The 17923-nt window shown below is 33.0% G+C and overlaps 2 protein-coding genes across 2 annotated transcripts; both read left to right on the top strand.

Moving 5' to 3' along the window:
* On the top strand, positions 1–3771 carry LOC120257031. Its single transcript, XM_039264675.1, has 5 exons — positions 1–957; positions 1050–1138; positions 1229–1340; positions 3127–3179; positions 3313–3771. The coding sequence occupies exons 1-5, from the start codon at positions 54–56 to the stop codon at positions 3562–3564; spliced, it is 1410 nt and encodes a 469-aa protein (XP_039120609.1). The 5' UTR covers positions 1–53; the 3' UTR covers positions 3565–3771.
* A 1367-nt stretch (positions 3772–5138) lies between these two features.
* On the top strand, positions 5139–8777 carry LOC120256984. The gene is given in 7 exon segments (XM_039264628.1): positions 5139–5513; positions 6277–6546; positions 6839–6976; positions 6978–7013; positions 7104–7210; positions 7604–7920; positions 7983–8777. Coding segments are annotated over 7 exon segments (1578 nt in total). The 5' UTR covers positions 5139–5336; the 3' UTR covers positions 8516–8777.
* The last annotated feature ends 9146 nt before the right edge of the window (positions 8778–17923 follow it).

Below are 17923 nucleotides of genomic sequence, written 5' to 3'. Positions count from 1 at the left end.
CTCCGATCCCGAATGCTCTGAAAGCTCGAGACTCGAGCTTTCCCTAAACCCTAATGGCTCTTCAGCTCCATCTCAAACCCAAAACCCTAACCCTAAGCTTATCTCTTCGATCCCTCTGCTCCTCCTCCTCTTCCTCCTCCAATGGCGGCGGCGGCGGCGGCGGAGAGGGTGACGGAGATCCATCTTCCTCTCCTTCGCCGCCATCCTACGCGTCCATGTTCAGTGATGTCAAAGAACGCCTGAGATCACGTCGAGCTCCTCCTCGACGGATCCCCACCGACCCTCCGCCGCCTCCTCCGTTCTCGAAGCCCTCGCCGCCGCCCTCCATCGAAGAGGTCCGCAAGCATTTGGCCGGTTTTCGCCTGAAATCCTCCCCCGTTAATCCCTCTTTGTGGTCCTCTCCCCCAATTTCGTTTCAGGAGCTCTTCAAGAGTAACGTGATCCCCCAAAACCAGAATGATGCCAAGTCTGAGCGCCCTTCCATGGATTCGATCCGCGCGAGTCTCCGCCAGTTCAAGTCCTCCCCTGCCGACCAGCCCCCTGGGCGTCGTGGCCAGCTCTCGGGGTCGTTCAATATAAAAGCATTCGATGAGAGCTTGCGCAGGGGACTGACGCAGCGTGGTGATGGGCGGCTTCCCGGATCCATATTTGGAAAAGAGGTCAGGGATAAGCAGGGCGAGGGTGAGGGGAACAAGGAGAAGGTTTCAAAAGAAACCGAGTTTGTGAAGATGTATGGATGTGATGAATTGGGGGAGAAGTTGAGGAAGCTGAGACCTGATGAGGCTGGGAAAGGCAAGACTGGTTGGTTTTCGTTGCAGGAGCTGAATGAGAGATTGGTGAAGCTCAGGGAGTTGGAAATGAAGGAGTCACAATCGATAATGAGTTTGTATTTTAGCGATCTTCATGATAGCTTGTCAAAGCTTAAGGAAGTTGAAGTTAATAAAAAGGCAGCGGATAGTGAGTTTGTTTCTATTTTCAAGTTTTTTGCTGAAAATTTATGATGTTTTCCTTGTTGTTTTGATCACTATTGAATTGTTTGGTTTGAACAGTGCAGAAGATGTCGATTTTTCTAAACCTTGGTGTGCAAACGACGCCTGATTTTATGCGTGGGGAACCTCAAGAGCACCTTCTTGAAAATGTAAATGGTGATCTGACTTATAAGAGGTTTGTAGATGTGGGTGTAGTTTGATGGCTTCTGTATGACTTGTTGGTAATTTGTGTACTGCAGTATTTCCACCCGGATCACATGTCTTCAGCGGAGAAAATGAAGCTGGAGCTACAGAAGGTTAGAGATGAATTTAAAATGTCAGAATCCGATTGTGGGTCTGCACGAGTTCAAGGTAAATATCAATGATAATAGATTTATGTAATTTGCTAGCTTTAACACAATTTTGTCTTTGCTTATCTATGGGAGGTAAGGCATTGGGCTTTTAGATTCCAAAGATCAATAACTTTGCTAAGCAAGCCACATTTGTTTATAACCCAGTGATAGAAATCCTCGTTTTGCTTGCTTTGTGTCAAGTTCAAAGTAATCTGCTACATGTTTGGTTAAGAGAATTAGATGTATGAGCTCATATTTTGTATACTTAGGAAATGTTACTAGCCAATTTTTATTCAATTTTGAAATTGCTGACTTTACGGGAGAGGTTAACTGCAAATGGATTGACTTTTGCAAGTGTTTTAATCCTTGAATATTGTTCATGTTGTTTTACCCACCGAGTGCTATACTGCTATTAGTATTTAGTTAAATCAGTGCTCAAAGTCTATCACATGCCCATAGAAAGTGAAGGATGTGCAGATGTTCCACTCGTTAAATTACCGCCTGTGTAGTCACATTGGAGGTGCTTGATGAGGATATTGGAAAAACATTTCTTGCAATTGACAGGAACAAGAAGTTTTGAGCTGTTGTTGATTTATGGATGATTACCTATTAAAATTTGAAAGAGTAATATTGTCACACTGTAGAATTTTTTATTGTATTATTTTTATGTTTATTGTTTTAGACATTGGGAAATTGCCTAGTTTAAAATATGTAGAAACATAAATATACAAAAGAAGATAAAGTGGAGCTAGATGAGACTGTCTTCCAATTTCTTTTGAGGATGTTCTATCGTTCTGCCCCAGCTCTTTCTCTGCATTTTGATGATTTCTTTTTCTTTTTCTTTGTCTCATCTAGGCCAAATCTTTCACTATGGCACTGAATCCTTTTGTGAAAATTAGGGTATTGTCATCCACCTGAGTTTCAACTAAATATCTCCTTTTTCCTTGCATAATATAGCAGTGAGTGATAACAGTACTCGATAAAATACCTTAAATTCTTTGGGCTACATTAATTTAAATGACAACCTGAATTAATTGAAAATAACATAATCCAAAGTTTCAGGCTTTCGAGTTCTTCTCTTCATTGGGTAGTTAGTCTAGTAGAAAAGTATAGACTTCTTATATTCAAGATGTATGTGGAGTTCAAACCCTATTTAAGTATTGAAGGTTGTTACTGTGTCATTTTGCTTTTAGTCCTTGTTTCTTAGTTATTAATTTTTTTTTGTCTCAGATTTACAGAAAGCTTTACTCTCCTTTGTCTATTGGGTCTGTCCTGCTTTTCTCCCCAAATTTCACATGACTATCTTTTGTGTCTGATGACACTGGGGGTGATTTTCTTCCTTTTTTTTCCCCTTTTCCTTTTTCCTCTCTTTCACTTATGAAAAACAAGAATCTTAATCCAAATCATTATAACTAGTCAAAACAAAATGCTATCCAAATATTTTATGATCATGGATCGAAATTCAAATAGAGTGATATTTCAAAATGAATTTTTTCTTTATTGCCCATAGCTAGTGATTGATGCATGACCTTTGAAGGAGGTTATGTATCAATGAAACATGCTCAACTCTTCCCGCAATGAACTGCAACAAATAACTCATTCAATCCTTCAGATTGCTTATGAGTGAATACATTTTGAAGGCCAACATTATAGATCTGTATGTGCCCATTATTTTGCTTCATATCATGGTCAACAAAAAAAAAACAAAAACAAAATAGAAATATGATTTGATGGTGTTATATTTTTATCTTATTAATTTCAGTCCTGATGGTTACTTATTCCTTTATTCTTGTTATTGTTTGCAGTGGCACAGCTTACAACAAAAATAAAGCATCTGTCTGGAGTTCTACACAAGAAAGTAAGTGAAATACCTTCTATGACTTCACTACTCATTGACTGCATTTCTAAGTACCCAAAAACACAAATTGAATTCATTACCTTTGCTTGATTGTTTTCCATAGTGATATTTACGAATTTCTTCTCCATACCAGGACAAACATTCCCGGAAGGGACTCTTAGATATGGTTCAGCGTAGGAAGAAGTTACTCAAGTATCTCCGGAGAACTGACTGGGACTCCTACTGCATTGTGTTGTCAAAGCTCGGCCTCAGGGATATTCCTGAGTACAAAATACCTGATTACAAGATGCAGAACAAAGATTCCAAGGTAAAATCTAAGAAAAGTGGCAAGCTAAAATCCAAGAAAAAGAAAAAGGCTAAGAGCCGATTAACAATTCCCGCGTGAGCTGAATTATTAACTTCATGTTGGGATGTTATGGAATTTTTATTTTTCCTTGATTTTTAGTTCATAAGCTTGATCTTATCGCGCTATGATTACTTATATTACAGACATTTTATTTTATTTTTGTTTTAGTATTAAAAACAGCAGGCCCATTGTTACATGATGGAGATGTGATACACCTTTGTTTTAGTATTACAGAGTGGTTTCATTTGTGGTGTCAAATTTAAATCATGTCTTACATTTGAAGTAGTTTAATTTTTTGTTTTTATCAAGTAGATTTGTAGCAATTTAGATGCCGTGTGTTCTGTGGTTAGATATTTTAATTGGTAATTTTCATTGGTAAATTTGAAAATTCAGATCCGTGAGAGATTGAGAGATATATAGTGTCTAAAAATTAAATTCATAAAAGGGTGTGAAAACAAGTAGGCACTTTAAAATTAAATTTATAAATAATAACTTCGCATGACTTTAAAAATGTAACATTGAGGAATGTCGGTAGTTATATTGGGACTTTTTTTTTAAAATTAATTTTATTAAATTTCACACTTGCCGCATTGACTAAGAGAAGACTCAAAGGGCATTCCCGCACGTGGGACTTGTTTACCCTCACCAATCACTTTAAGGCCTATTATTATTATTTATTTCAAGTGGTTGCTAAAATAATCATGACAAACATATAAAGGTTCCATGTGGTCAAACCTAATATTAGTAATATATATATAGAAGAAAGAAATACGTCTATGAACAGTAATATTAACATTGGTGAGTTTAATTAAATTTTTTTGTAGTTGACATTTCAGATCAAAACACTATATCCCATTTTTACTGTATTATTATTTATAAATATAATAAAATAATACATTTGAATGATTTTGAGGGTTGGTTCACAATCCAAAAGTGCATGGATGGAATACTCAACCTCATATATATATATATATATATATATACTTTAATAATCTAAAAAGTTACATTAAAGAATGAGAAAAACACATGAAAGCTCCTCCAAGATTTGGGTTGATATTAAGCACTTGAAAGTTACATTTCTAGATCCCTCTGTTTCATTATATAATATTTATTTTTAAAAATATAATAATAACAAAAAATAAATAATTAAGCTAATATTAGTTTAATCGAAGTCATGCAAGTCTCTAAAGTCCGGTGTTTAAATTCTACCCTCACATGATAAATAATATAAATAATATAATTTATTTATTTTATTAAAAATTATTTAAATAATTAAAAAATTATGACTTATTGAAATTATCAAACTAATCACACGTTCAATCCTACAGCATCGCTTTGAAATTTTAAATATATTAAGCAAAATATCTTTTTAATTTTTTTTTGAAAAGTACATTGCCACGTAATCAATTACAAAAAAATATATTAAATAAGAATATATAAATATAAATTTTTGTTTTTTAAAAACCACAAATCGCCACGTAATAAAATCCTAACAGTGTTCGACACGTGCTCATTATATTTGTGGCACGTGTGCAACAAAAGGCAGCTCGCCAGCTTGTTAAATCCCTCAGATCGCGTAAGATTTTATGATTTTTTCATTAAGGTCCTCCAAATTAAAATATTTCACATTTTGAGTCCTTTGTTCCCTCTTTGGGTTTTCTCGGTGTCTCTGGGATTCTCTTCTCTTCTTCGTCTTCTTCTTTGAATCTTCTCCTTCTTCTCAAAAGATTAGGGTTTTTGGGGAAGGGATTCGGTTTGGGTGCTTGTGATTGGGTTTTGTGGATTTTGGTTGATTCGTTGCCTCGGCAACGATGGTTCCGATGCTCAATTCCGGGGAGATTCGGCCAGAATCGTTGGCTGTGATGAGGGAAGCGAAGATTGCGCCTGAGAAGGTGGAGATGGTGAAGATGGAGATTGAGGACCATTTGGAAGAGGAGCATGGCTCGTTTAGCAAGAAGATTAAGCTTGACGTTCCCACACCCCTTCTGGTGGATCTTTTTTTGCTTTCAATTTCTTCTCTGATTTCTTAGTTTAGAATGTTTCGGATTTCTTGTGTTTGGATTTTGGATTTGAGTTTTTAATCGAAAGTTTTTATTTTTATTGACTTGGTTTTTTTGTGTTCTTTTTGGTGTTTTGTTTTTTTCATTAACAAATGGTTGGTTGTTTAACTGGGCACATTTGTTTCTTCTATGATTTTATAGTTGATAATGTTTGTATGTTGTGTTTGATTTGATCTTTGATTCTACTTTTCAATCAACATTTTAGTTTTTTAGTGTTTGAATTTTTCTTTTTGGGTTACTAATTTTTGAGAGAGTTCTTCGCGTGCTTCTTTAAAATCTCTTATTTCTTGTACAAAAGGGAAAAGTATATGATTTCATGATAGAATTGAATTTGTCTCTTTGGAGAATGAGGTTCTTCTATTCAAATAGAACACAATAAACGATTTGATCATCTATTCTGTGTTTCAAGTTTTACCCAAAATTCTCAAGTTTCATTGATTTTTTTTTTTTTGAATTTTCATTTAGTTTTGCTTGATCTACAATTTTCATCATGCATTTTGGATAAGCTTGTAGGAAATGATTTTGTGCATAAAGAAAAATAAAATAAAATAAAACCTAAGTTATTGCATGTGGTGACTTCTCTGAAAATTATACCATCATATGTCTATATCAATATAAGACAATGCTACATTTACTGGATTACTTTGAAAATTTGCTGCTAAATTTAATTCTTTCTTTTATTTTGCTGCAGTATGATGCAAGTGCTTCTTTGTTGAACGAGGAGTCTCTGCCTCATAATTTGATTAGTGAACCTAGTCCATTGGGACTGCGTCTAAAAAAGACTCCATCTCTTCTAGATTTGATTCAAATGAAGCTTTCTCAAGTGCATTCTGCTGCTGCTTGTGCCATAAAAAGTGGAACTTTTGATGATGTGAAAAAGGAGCTTAAGTCTATTTCAGCCATTGACAAGATGAAAGCTTCAAATTTTCCCGCTTCTTTATTGACAATTGGAAATTGGGAGGTGAGGACATTATGATTGGTATATTTGCAATTTGGTTGTGTTGCCACCTTATGTATCTGTGCTCATTATGAATTTTGATAAACTGATCTTGAGCTTTAGCAATGCGAAACAATTAGCTCCAAGAGTTGAGCATAATGAGCATTTGGAACCCTATAGTTCAGTCTGACAATTGATATCATGATATAAATCTTGCTTATGTTATGTTCATTCGAATGAAATTTGCAAGTATTGTATTATGTGATTCAAAGTAAGCTATTGGCAGTATGACTAACTGTAGCTTATACATGAACAGTATGTTTCAAGGTACGAGGGGGATTTAGTGGCAAAGTGTTACTACGCAAAGCATAAGATTGTTTGGGAAGTTCTTGATGGTGGTTTAAAGAGCAAGATCGAAATCCAGTGGTCAGATATAGCAGCCATAAAAGCTACTTTTCCCTGAAAATGGGCCTAGTACTTTGGATATAGTGGTAAGAAAGAATCATTTCATTGTGATGATCCTCTTGAATATGTAATGAATTACTGTTATTCATAAATTGCTTTATTCTTCTTGTTTACAGTTGTTGAGGCAGCCTCTGTTTTTCAGAGAGACCAATCCTCAGCCCAGGAAGCATACCTTGTGGCAGGCAACTTCAGACTTTACTGGTGGACAAGCAAGTATTCATAGGTAATTCGTAAGCTTTTTTACTGGTTATTTGACCAATATACAATCATTCATGCATTGTCAAAATGTTCATAATACTATCCTAATAATTTTATTAAGTTATGAAATATACCACTCTTCCAATAAGAGAGTGGTATTTCATTTTCATCCACACACAAAGTTGTGTGATCCTTTGTTGATGTGTCAGTCATACTCGACCGTCAGAGATCAAATGCTGCTTTGTCTATATTTTCTTTATTTATGTTTGGACCATTTGTCTGTCGAGAATTACCTTTTTCTACTTCATTATCACATCCAGGAGCGACTGAACTTACTGAAAAATATGTGGAGTTAATTGTATCACTAGTTAATTGTGTAAAATTTTTCACCTCAACGGTCAAGTCATCATGTATGCAGGAGACATTGTCTTCAGTGTCCACAAGGCGTGCTGAACAGGCATTTTGAAAAGCTGATCCAGTGTGACCTCCGTCTAAACGCATTGAGTCAAGAGCAAGAGATCATCTTGGAAACCCCGTATTTTGAACCTCATTCCCGTGTTTTCAATAATCCAGATGATAGCAAGCCTTATGCTTTTGATAGTACAAAAGATGACCTCAACACCCGCTTCTCGGGATTCTTTGGAACCAGGACATCATGTAATAGCAAATCCACAGCAGTGTCAATTACCAGACCAGCAGCCAATGCAGCAAGAGAAACTCTTTCTCCAATTTCAGGTAAACTCATGACTTGTAATCCTCATCCTCCTTTCGGTTTCTGATACAAGTTTTTTTTCCAGTGATGGAATCCCTGGTGAATGAAGAGAATGCTATGATTGAAACAAGCGAGTTGATAGACGATAACCACATGGACACTGGTCTAAAGTCACCAATGTCAATAAAGAATTTAACGGATCATTTGGAACAATGCATCTCTGAGAAAGTGAGTTCAGGCAATCCAGCTGATGGTTTTAGCAATGAATTGTTAGACGAGATCTCACAACATCTTCTTAGTGACTATCCGGTTTTATCTGCTTCTGATGAACTCTTGATCATGTCAAAAGTCAATTCTTTTTGTTCACTGCTTCAGAAGGATGACAATGGCACCAAGGATGACGACGAAAATGAGCCTCAGTTGATGATGACACCGGGACAAGCTTCTGAGACAAACCAGTTATTTGATTTTCCGACTATGGATACTAATAGAACCGAAACTTCACCTTGCAAGCAATCAAGTCTTTCTAGAAAAGAATCAGTCGGCGATTTGCTTGTGCACCTTCCCAGGATTGCTTCACTGCCCAAATTCTTGTTTAATATTTCTGAAAAAATCTGATAACCAAGCTAGAAGATAGACAGACAAAGTTAGGTAACTGCTTTAATAATTTCATTTTTTTTTTCATGCAGTTTTGGTATCCTGGAGATTTTCTCAATCTCTCAATGTATATAGTGCCCAACTTTTTTAGGATAGTTTTCAAAGTTTTCAATGTCAGGATTGTGATTGCAGAGTGAAAGACTTCATTGGTAGATATTACTGATTTTTAGTACTTGTATATATGGAGAGCGCTTTATGAAATTAGTTTGCTCTGAAGTGACATTGTTTGGTAATTAATAAAAAAAATAATTAATCAGGATGAAAATATGTAATAGTATGTATAATCCAAAAATCTAAATTTACTTTATATATATATATATATTTTTTTATCTATGGACAGTTATCTCATAGCTACTGTTGAGATATTGAAATTTCTTAGTGCGTAGCATTGAATCCAAGTCAATATTTCTACATATATATACCTCTATAAAAATTTAAACTAATTTTATTAATTATTTTTAAATAAAAAAAGTTACGACAGTTTCGGATGAAGTGAGAATAAAGGTATTAAAAAAAAAGGATTTTCCAAGGATTTAAAACCCTGTCATTAGTGGTAATTTAAGTATTCAAATAAAAATTTTTTTAAAACTTTTTTATAATATATAGTTAGTATTTCATTTCTCTACTAAGTCGAAAGTTAATGTTTGAGTTGTTTCCATTCGTATCCGCATTTAAAAAAATATATATTATTAAAACAAAATCAATATATATACTAATGTAAGTAGTGCGGAGGTGTGTGTATATACACGTCTAAATGAAATGAATTTTAAACACATCTGCACAATTTAGTTTTATTAAGGATTTATAGGTAGCAATGTGAATTTTTAAAGTATTAAAAAAGATAAGAGCCGACAAACTCATATCTCAACCAACCCATTTATATATAGTGATGGTAAGAGATTTCAATTGTTTCGAATTCAAATCCTCTCGACTGTAACATAGTAGTATCGGGTCTTATATTCTCAGGTGAGGATGCAAGACTGAATAAACCGTCACACTTTCAGATTAACTAAGATTATGTATTTGCAAAAAAAAATTTTTTTTGGAAATTTGATAAAATTATTTATTTTCTTTTTAAATTTAGCCATATTTTGATTTATATTTGGGTCCCAAAAAGTTTTCCTTTTTTCGGACTCAGGTCGAAGCGAGGAAACGAAAGAGCAAGCGATGGCGGGCGGCGATGGCGGCGGGTTCCGAGCGAGGATGGAGCACTATCTCTATAGCGGAGATAAGAAGCACGTCTTCGCCGGCATCCTCGTCATCTCCGTTGTCTTCGGCGCCCCATGGTTCCTCATGAGCCGAGGTATCCATCCCTCATCACCTCTCATCCTTGGTTTCTGTTTATGTGATTCTACGCTTGATTTCTCCGTTGATTTCTCTATGGCTTTGTTACAAACCATAATTGTTGAAATTTATGTTAAATTTGGTGTTTTTATGGTTGTTTGATTCGTTTGTGAAGTATGGATTTGGTAATGGTGTGACTGAGGGCTCTGGCATGTGGGTATTGTGTGTATGCTGAAGTGTGATATTGTTTAATTGATATGTAATTCTTGTATTTTGCTTCTAATGATCATTTTAGTTTCGATTCTAGCTTTGTTTTGAATGTTAAGTGTTTCGCAATTCTGCCTTGTTGTTTGTGTTTTTCCATAATGTTATCCTTTTTAAGGGGATCAATCTGGATTAGATTCAGTGAATAGGGTTGACAGGGTCTATGTTAAAACCCCAAATTGTCTTTTGTTGCCTTTTAAATTAGAGGCATGCCACCAATTTGACCTGATATTATCAAACTGTCAAGCATTTGGAATCTACTACAAATTCTATTGTTTTGCAAAATATCTTAGAAGATTTCCATAGTTAGATTTCAAACCCTCCTACTAGTCAACCAAAAACTAGGTTTGAAGTTTTGTTTTTGAGCATTCCATTCATTGCTTTGCTTTTTTCCCCATTTATATTTTGCTTTCAGTCTTTTGTTCCCTTGATAAAAAGAGCTATTAACTGCCAAAATATAAAAATCTTTTTAAGAGTATAGAAAAACATAAAAAAGGCCAAAACTTTCACTTTCTCCACCACCCTCAGCTTTGATGTACAAGGTGCGTGTGAAATAGTATTGATTTATCACGTTGTTTTTGACCACCTACGGCTTCGCATTGACATTAACTACAATTCATTAATGTTATTTTATCTCATTTCTTAGCAATTGAGTCAATTTCATAAAATTAGAGCCACGGAAAGCCTGATTTATTTTAGATAACTAATGTTTGATAAATCCCAGTTGCTTAAGTTGAAGCTTAATTGAGGTGTACTTTGTTATAGTTGTGCTGGAAAGATCTTCCTGTCCTTGTAATTTACTGTTTGTTATTCAGGCTTGCCTTGCAATGTCCCTTTGTTTGTTATTAAGGAGAGTTAAAAAGGGAAAGTTGATACAACAGTTACAACTTGAAGTTGTTAAAGTTTGATATTCTACTTATAATCCAGGTGGATTTGTTAGCGTTGTTATAACCAATCTTTTGAAAATTTGCTCAAAGATTCCTACTATATTTACTTTTTATTCTCTGATAGTTGTCCATGTGACCATTGGATTAGTGGTTGATACATTTATGTAGTAACCGTGCCTATGGAATTGCATAACAGCAATAAACCAGGTTGGCTAAAGTAGTTTATTTGACAAGATTATTATAATTTTTTCCTTTCAACTTCCCCACCTCTATCCCTGCCTTGCAGAACCTCTAACTCTCATAAGATATCTAATAGTTGTTGAATGGTAATTGCTATGTGCTGCTTTGAAACTGTAATTTCAGTTCACATGGTTGTGCATGTATATTTCCAAAACCATGCTCTTCCATCGCCACCCACTTAAAGGGGCCTATACCTTGTCATTTCAACTTTTTCATGATAGTTCATATCTGCCATGGCCCCTTGATGATGGTTTATCTCATTGAATCCACTGTGTTTAATTTCTTTTCCAGATCTTGCTGAAGTGTTTTCAGTGACCATCTTTTACACTGCTGTTTAAATACTTATTAACATCCTTGAAAAAATCATTCTGGGAATGACGTAGGGAGTTGCTCTTTTGAAATAACGTGTTCCTTTGGTTCTTCTCATTGGTGGAAAAATGATATACCCATGATTCCTCTATTCTTTGTGGGAGTTGATCAAATTTTTCATCATGCATATTTTTACCTTATTTCTTTCTTCAGAAAAAAATTGGCTGAGATTTCATTTTGGCTTCTGTTCCTTCAACTTGATGACTGTTTCTCTTTTGAGCTGTAGGGTCCAAGCATCAATCTCACCAGGATTACATGGAAAAAACACAAGTTGGGGCATTAAGCATTTGGCAGAAGCCGTGAGAAAGATTATACAGTTTTCAAAATCTTTTATATACGAGGATGTGCGTGACCCCTCGCCACAAGAACTAGACCTACCTGCCGGCATGTACACTACTAGATTTGATGATAACCCCTAAGTCCCCCTTGCCACAAGAACTAGACCTGCTTGCCGGCATGTACGAGTAGACTTGATGATAACCCCTAAGTCCTCCCCCCTCGCCACAAGAACTAGACATGCTTGCCGGCTCGGGCTTTTTAGCCCAACCACGGTCTTTCCTCAGATCAATTATGGTTCCACCCTGGACTTTTCTTTCCTCAACTAGGTTTAAATCTTGTCGGACGAAATTCTTTCAAGATTTTCCTATCGGCCAACTCGGGCTTCAACCTGGGTTGCCAACCATGTGAGTCCATGATACAAGGAATGGTCATTCCTCAACAAGCCCAAAATACCATCCCTTTAAAAAGTAAAACTCGGAACAACAAAATACTATAAATCTTTAAAGTCATGAAACTTGATAACAAAGGGAATATATGCACATATATATCCATGGGCGGAAATGGAAACCGTAGAATTTTTCATTGTGTAGGTGGTCACAGGAATAATGAGTAAACCCCATGAGATACCATCAATGTACTCATTATATATTGCATAGTACAACTTTAAACTCCCTATTGAGTTGTTTCCAATTAAACTAATTTGAAGGGCCTAATGTAATAAATAATTATATAAAATAAAAAAATAAATCAACTCCTCACCGTCCATATTTATATATAAAAAAAAAGTTATAACTTGAATTATTATAACTTTTTAAGTTTAGAAGTACAAAATTATTTATATTTAAAATCTATAATGAAAAGAAATAAAAATAAAAAATCTCAATCTAAGATTATATCCTTTGAGTTTAATATAAAATCAAAATAAACGATATAAAGATAAACATAAATCACAAGAAAAGCCTCACAAAAAACAAAGAGTATACATCAATTCAATTAGGATTAGTATTGTGTTAATTTTGTAACAAACTTTAATTGAACTCAATGTTAATTCTAATTCAATTAAGCTTCAAAATAACTCTCAATGAGATTCATGGTTTTTATTTTTATTTTTTTATGCATCAATTATGTATTATAAAGATATTTCTCTCACATATTTAATTCTAACAATAGTTGAATAGAGTGTTAGAGGTAATTTTGGAAAAAAAAACAAATAAATGCTTCTTGATATTAGAAAATAAAAGATAAAAAAAAGCATGGATTTGTGGCTGATAAAAAGAAACAAAAGAAGTATATCAGTAGAGCCTTATAATGCAGCCGATGAAACATATTCCTTCAACTATGCTGGTTTATTTATAATTCTAGTTAGTTTTCTTGACCTCTTCACCATTAGTGGGACATATTGTTTGTATCTATCACTTCACAAGTGTAACTTGATTATCATGTAAGTCAAGTAGGGGAGAGTCTTGAATTATGTGTTGCATGATAGTGCCAAATGATGTGATTTTTGTTGTGGGTGTTGCAAAGTAAACAACATCATCAGCAACTAAAATTGGCAAAGAAATTTCTGGTTGACTTTGCATTTTGTTATAGAAAGGATAAACAAGCTCATGAAAAATAACATCTCTACAAATAATAATTTTGTGCGAGTTGATATCAAGCAATTTGCAGGCCTTTTGACTTGTGAATATCTAATAAAAATACGTGGGTTTTTTTTCTCTCGATATGATCTTTTTTTAATTATTTAAATAATACCATGTAAAATTTATTCATCAACATGGATTCCAAAACATCACATTATGTCATGTCATCCCCCATGTGATGAATTGGCATTTTAGAAATATTAAGATATTATTTTTTTCATTCACATCCTTCTATTTTAGAAAATCACAAAAATGAGATTTTTTATTTTAAACTATTTTTTAAGGTTTTTTTAAAAGTTAATTTTTCAATCATATTTATTTTTGGAAAAAAATATGGTATTATTAGTATTAAAATAAAGAATTATTTTTGCATATTTTTTTAAAAATGTATTTGTGGTTTAAATTGTTTAAAAGCGATTTGTCCATATTTTTTTAAAATATATCTCAATGGATTTATTGTCATTATTATTAAAATATGAATTATTTTGTTTTTTTTTAAATATATTTGTGGTTTGAAATCTACAATACACAAATCTATTCTCTATCAATTATTAAAAAAATAGCAATAGCAATAATAAACACATCAAAAATAAAAATAAAAGACATTTTTATTCAAAAAAATAAAAATAAAAATAAAGACAAATAGTTTTTAAACAATTTTAAATCACAAATCCTTAAAAAACATGCAAAATAATTCACATTTTAATAATAATAATAATAACAACATATTTTTTTCCAAAAATAAAAAAATAATAATAACTTAAAAAAATAGTTTAAAAAATATCTCATTTTTTTGTGATTTTCTAAAAAGACATGTGAATGAAAAATTCTGACCCATTGTTCTAATAACATTAGCATTCTTCTTGAACTAATTTTTGATCATGTTAATTAAGGATTCCTGAAAATTGAACCTAAGCAAGGCTTACTGAAAATTAGAAAACAGAAGAAGAAACAAGAAATCTAGGGTTTATTGAGTCATGATTCTCTTCTATCTCTCCCAACACCAGCATGGGACGGACCAATCATAACGGATTTACCGTTACCGGTCACGTGATAGACCTGTTAACCCGTTTTATAAAGCAATAAATTAAAAAATCATTGAGGATATTGGTTAGTAGTAACCTTTTATTAAAAAATTAAAATTAATAATAATTAATTAAATTAAATTAAATTAGTATTTTTCATAATGTTATTGTCATTAAAAATTTTATATAAGAATACTGGTCTCTTTAAAAAATAAATTATTGAACATTTTACAAATATTTCAATTTTTTTTTTACAAAAATGACAAGCACGGTCGAGAGATAAACATGTATAAAAATGCACAAATTACAGTAGTTTAATGACCTATTTAAAAGGATCATAAGTTATTTGAAAGGCCCATTGCTATGCAACCTAGAAGGAGAAGAATATACTATTTAGGTTCATAAACATAGCTGCTACAGTACTCCACGTAGATTTTCTCTATGTTTTCTTCAAATCAATTTACACTCTTTTATTATTCTTTGGATAATTTTTTTTAACCTTATTTACTCATTATATTCTATGAAACCAAACCAATTGCTTACAAAGAGAGTCATGCCTTTATACTTGACTTATGTGTAAAATTATTATAAATCTAAAATTTATATGGTATATTTGTAATTTTTAGCTTTCTTTTGTCCTTCTATGTGATAATCAAGTATATATATGGATATGATTTTATTTCTAATTTAGAGATATTTATAAACTATATATTTTGTGAGTAGTATACGTGTAAAATGACAATTTTTAAATATATATGGTCATGCCTGGAAATGATCATGTTGTGCTATCACTACAATAAGAAGAATTAGATAGGAATATATATATATATATATATATATGAGAATAGGAGTAATTTATTTATTTATTTATGGTATATCCAACCTAATTGCAATTTACAAAATTAAAGGCACAATGACATATTGTCCTAAGCTATAGAAGGATATTATGGAAAATCTCATAAAGTATTTGCACTTCTAGATTATGTTCGTTCTGGTTCTATTCGGCCTTCTTGGTCAGTAGTGACTAAAGCAAGATATCCTTCTTCTCCTCTTGATCATGAATTCTTGTTATTAATTGTCAATGATGATAACCCAAAAGACAATCTCAGGTTGTTCAATATATTCAAAGGTTTTATCCATTTGATCTTCCGCATAGATGTCATTATTGTGGTTCCTCCTGTGGTTGGCTAGTTACAATGAATTCAAGCAGAAAAATGTGTTTGTTGAATCCTTTCTATAAAACTCAGATCGAATTACTCACATTCTTATTGAGTGAAAAGGAATATAATGATGAATATAAGCTAATCAGTAAACAATTGAATTGGCCTACATGTGAGATAATACTAGAAAAACTTGTAGTTAGAGCTGTTTCATTATTTGATCCTAAAAAAAGTGCTCAGACTATGCTATAATTATTATTAGCTTCTGTTTTTTAGATCTTAGATTATGGAGGTCTTGTGATTCATCATGGGCGTGCATAATAGGGATAGCAATAATCTCCAAACCCAACTCGACTCAACCCGAGTTTGACGGGGAAAGCCCGGTTTAACCGGGTTTCAGGTCTTGTTCGGGTAATACTCGATTAATGTAAAGCAGGTGCGGGTGCGGGTATGGGAATCCTGATACCCGACCCGAACCTGAACCCGAACCCGACTCGAAATTCAATTAACAAAGATATCCAATTATATATATTTAATTTTTTTGTTAGAGTTTTTTAAATTCCTACTCTATAGTGTTAAATTTGTCTATTTTGTGTTGCTTTGAATATATATTTTCAATTCCTACTCTATGGTGTTCATTCAAACAAAAAAAAACTATGATTTTTATTGACATTTTTAATTTTTATTTGTTATTTTAATTTTATATTAAATATTTTTTAATGAGGTCAAGGTGGGGCGGGTATACCCGTGAGTACCCGATTACCCGTCGGGTGCGGGTGTGAGTTGAGGTTTTGAAAACCTGTCGGATTCGGGTTAGGGTTAGGGTACGGGGGCGGGGTAGCCGGTTTGGGTGCGGGTACGGCAAAACCAGCACCCGATCCGACCTGTTGACATCCCTAGACTTGATAATTTATGAGAATAATTAAAAGAAAAATTATGTTAAAATTATTTTTATACATTTAATGCAAGAAATCAGAAAAAGATCTTAAATTAAATAATTTATTTAATTATTATTTGAATTAGATTATTAATTATTAGTTATTTTTATTTCACATTAATCATTATTTATTATTAAAATTATCTATTTAATTATTATTTTTAATTATTAAATAAAAGGGTAAAATTAGATATTTCACTTCAAGGAGGCCAAAGATTGGGGAAGTATAGATGTCAATGGACCCCGGTCTGATGGGGAATCTGATCCCCCACCAGGTTGAAGCCAGGGTCGGGGAATTTTTTCTGGGATCGGGGCCGGAGCCAAAGAATATTCTCCCCATCCCACCTTAGCCCGAAATATTAAATATATAATTTACATATTATTATTATTATTATTTTATAAATATCTAAATAAAAATTGAACAAAAGCCTATATTTTTATTTATTTATTTAGAAAATTATTAATAATTAAATGAATATTAATATAAAAATCAAACAAAATCCTAAATTTATATTAAATATATTGCATTTTTTAAATTTTTATAAATTGTGCAAATAATATATTAGTGATTGTGTATGTTAGGTATTTTGTGCTAGGTCGTACTTGTAAATGAGTTTGTCAATTATTAAAAATTTTTATGGCTAAATATTTTATAAGTTTTTTATTTTAAATAATAATATTATTTTAATTTATTAATCATGGATGGGGAATCTCCAAACCCAAAAATTCCCCTTGGGATGGGAATGGAAAAAAAATCCCCATATTTGAGTTCACGGCCAGGAATAAGAGTAGAATTTCAGGGTGAAGACAGGGAAATGTATTCCCCTGTGAATCTCTGCCTTGTTGACATCTCTATGAGGAAAGAATGAGTAATCCTCCCATTTTTTGAGAGGATTGTTCACTCTTTACTCAATCCTCACTTATTAGTTATTGCTCACCCATTCCTCTCTCTCACTCACATCCTTAGTCATCCAAATAAGGCATTGGAATTACAAGCTAATGACTCCCACTCCAAATCAGGATCCAAACACCCTCATGAGAAAGTTGATCATGATTCTTTCTCACTCACCTTCACATGACACTAGTAATAATGGGTTTACCATTACGGGTCATATCTTGTAATGTACTTATTTTTTATTTATTTGTCAATGTTAACTAAATTTATTTAAAAAATTATATTAGCTTTTTAAAATTATCTTTATATAAAATATAATTTAATAAAATATGTGATTAGATATAATTTATTGAAAAATAAAAACATTAAGGGTCCGTTTGGTGCTTTGT

The sequence above is a fragment of the Dioscorea cayenensis genome, chromosome 3 (assembly GCF_009730915.1).
Source record: "Dioscorea cayenensis subsp. rotundata cultivar TDr96_F1 chromosome 3, TDr96_F1_v2_PseudoChromosome.rev07_lg8_w22 25.fasta, whole genome shotgun sequence".
In the NCBI taxonomy this organism is placed as follows: Eukaryota; Viridiplantae; Streptophyta; class Magnoliopsida; order Dioscoreales; family Dioscoreaceae; genus Dioscorea; species Dioscorea cayenensis.
The sequence above is the reverse complement of the archived record's forward strand: the minus strand, read 5'-3'. Positions and strand labels throughout refer to the sequence as shown.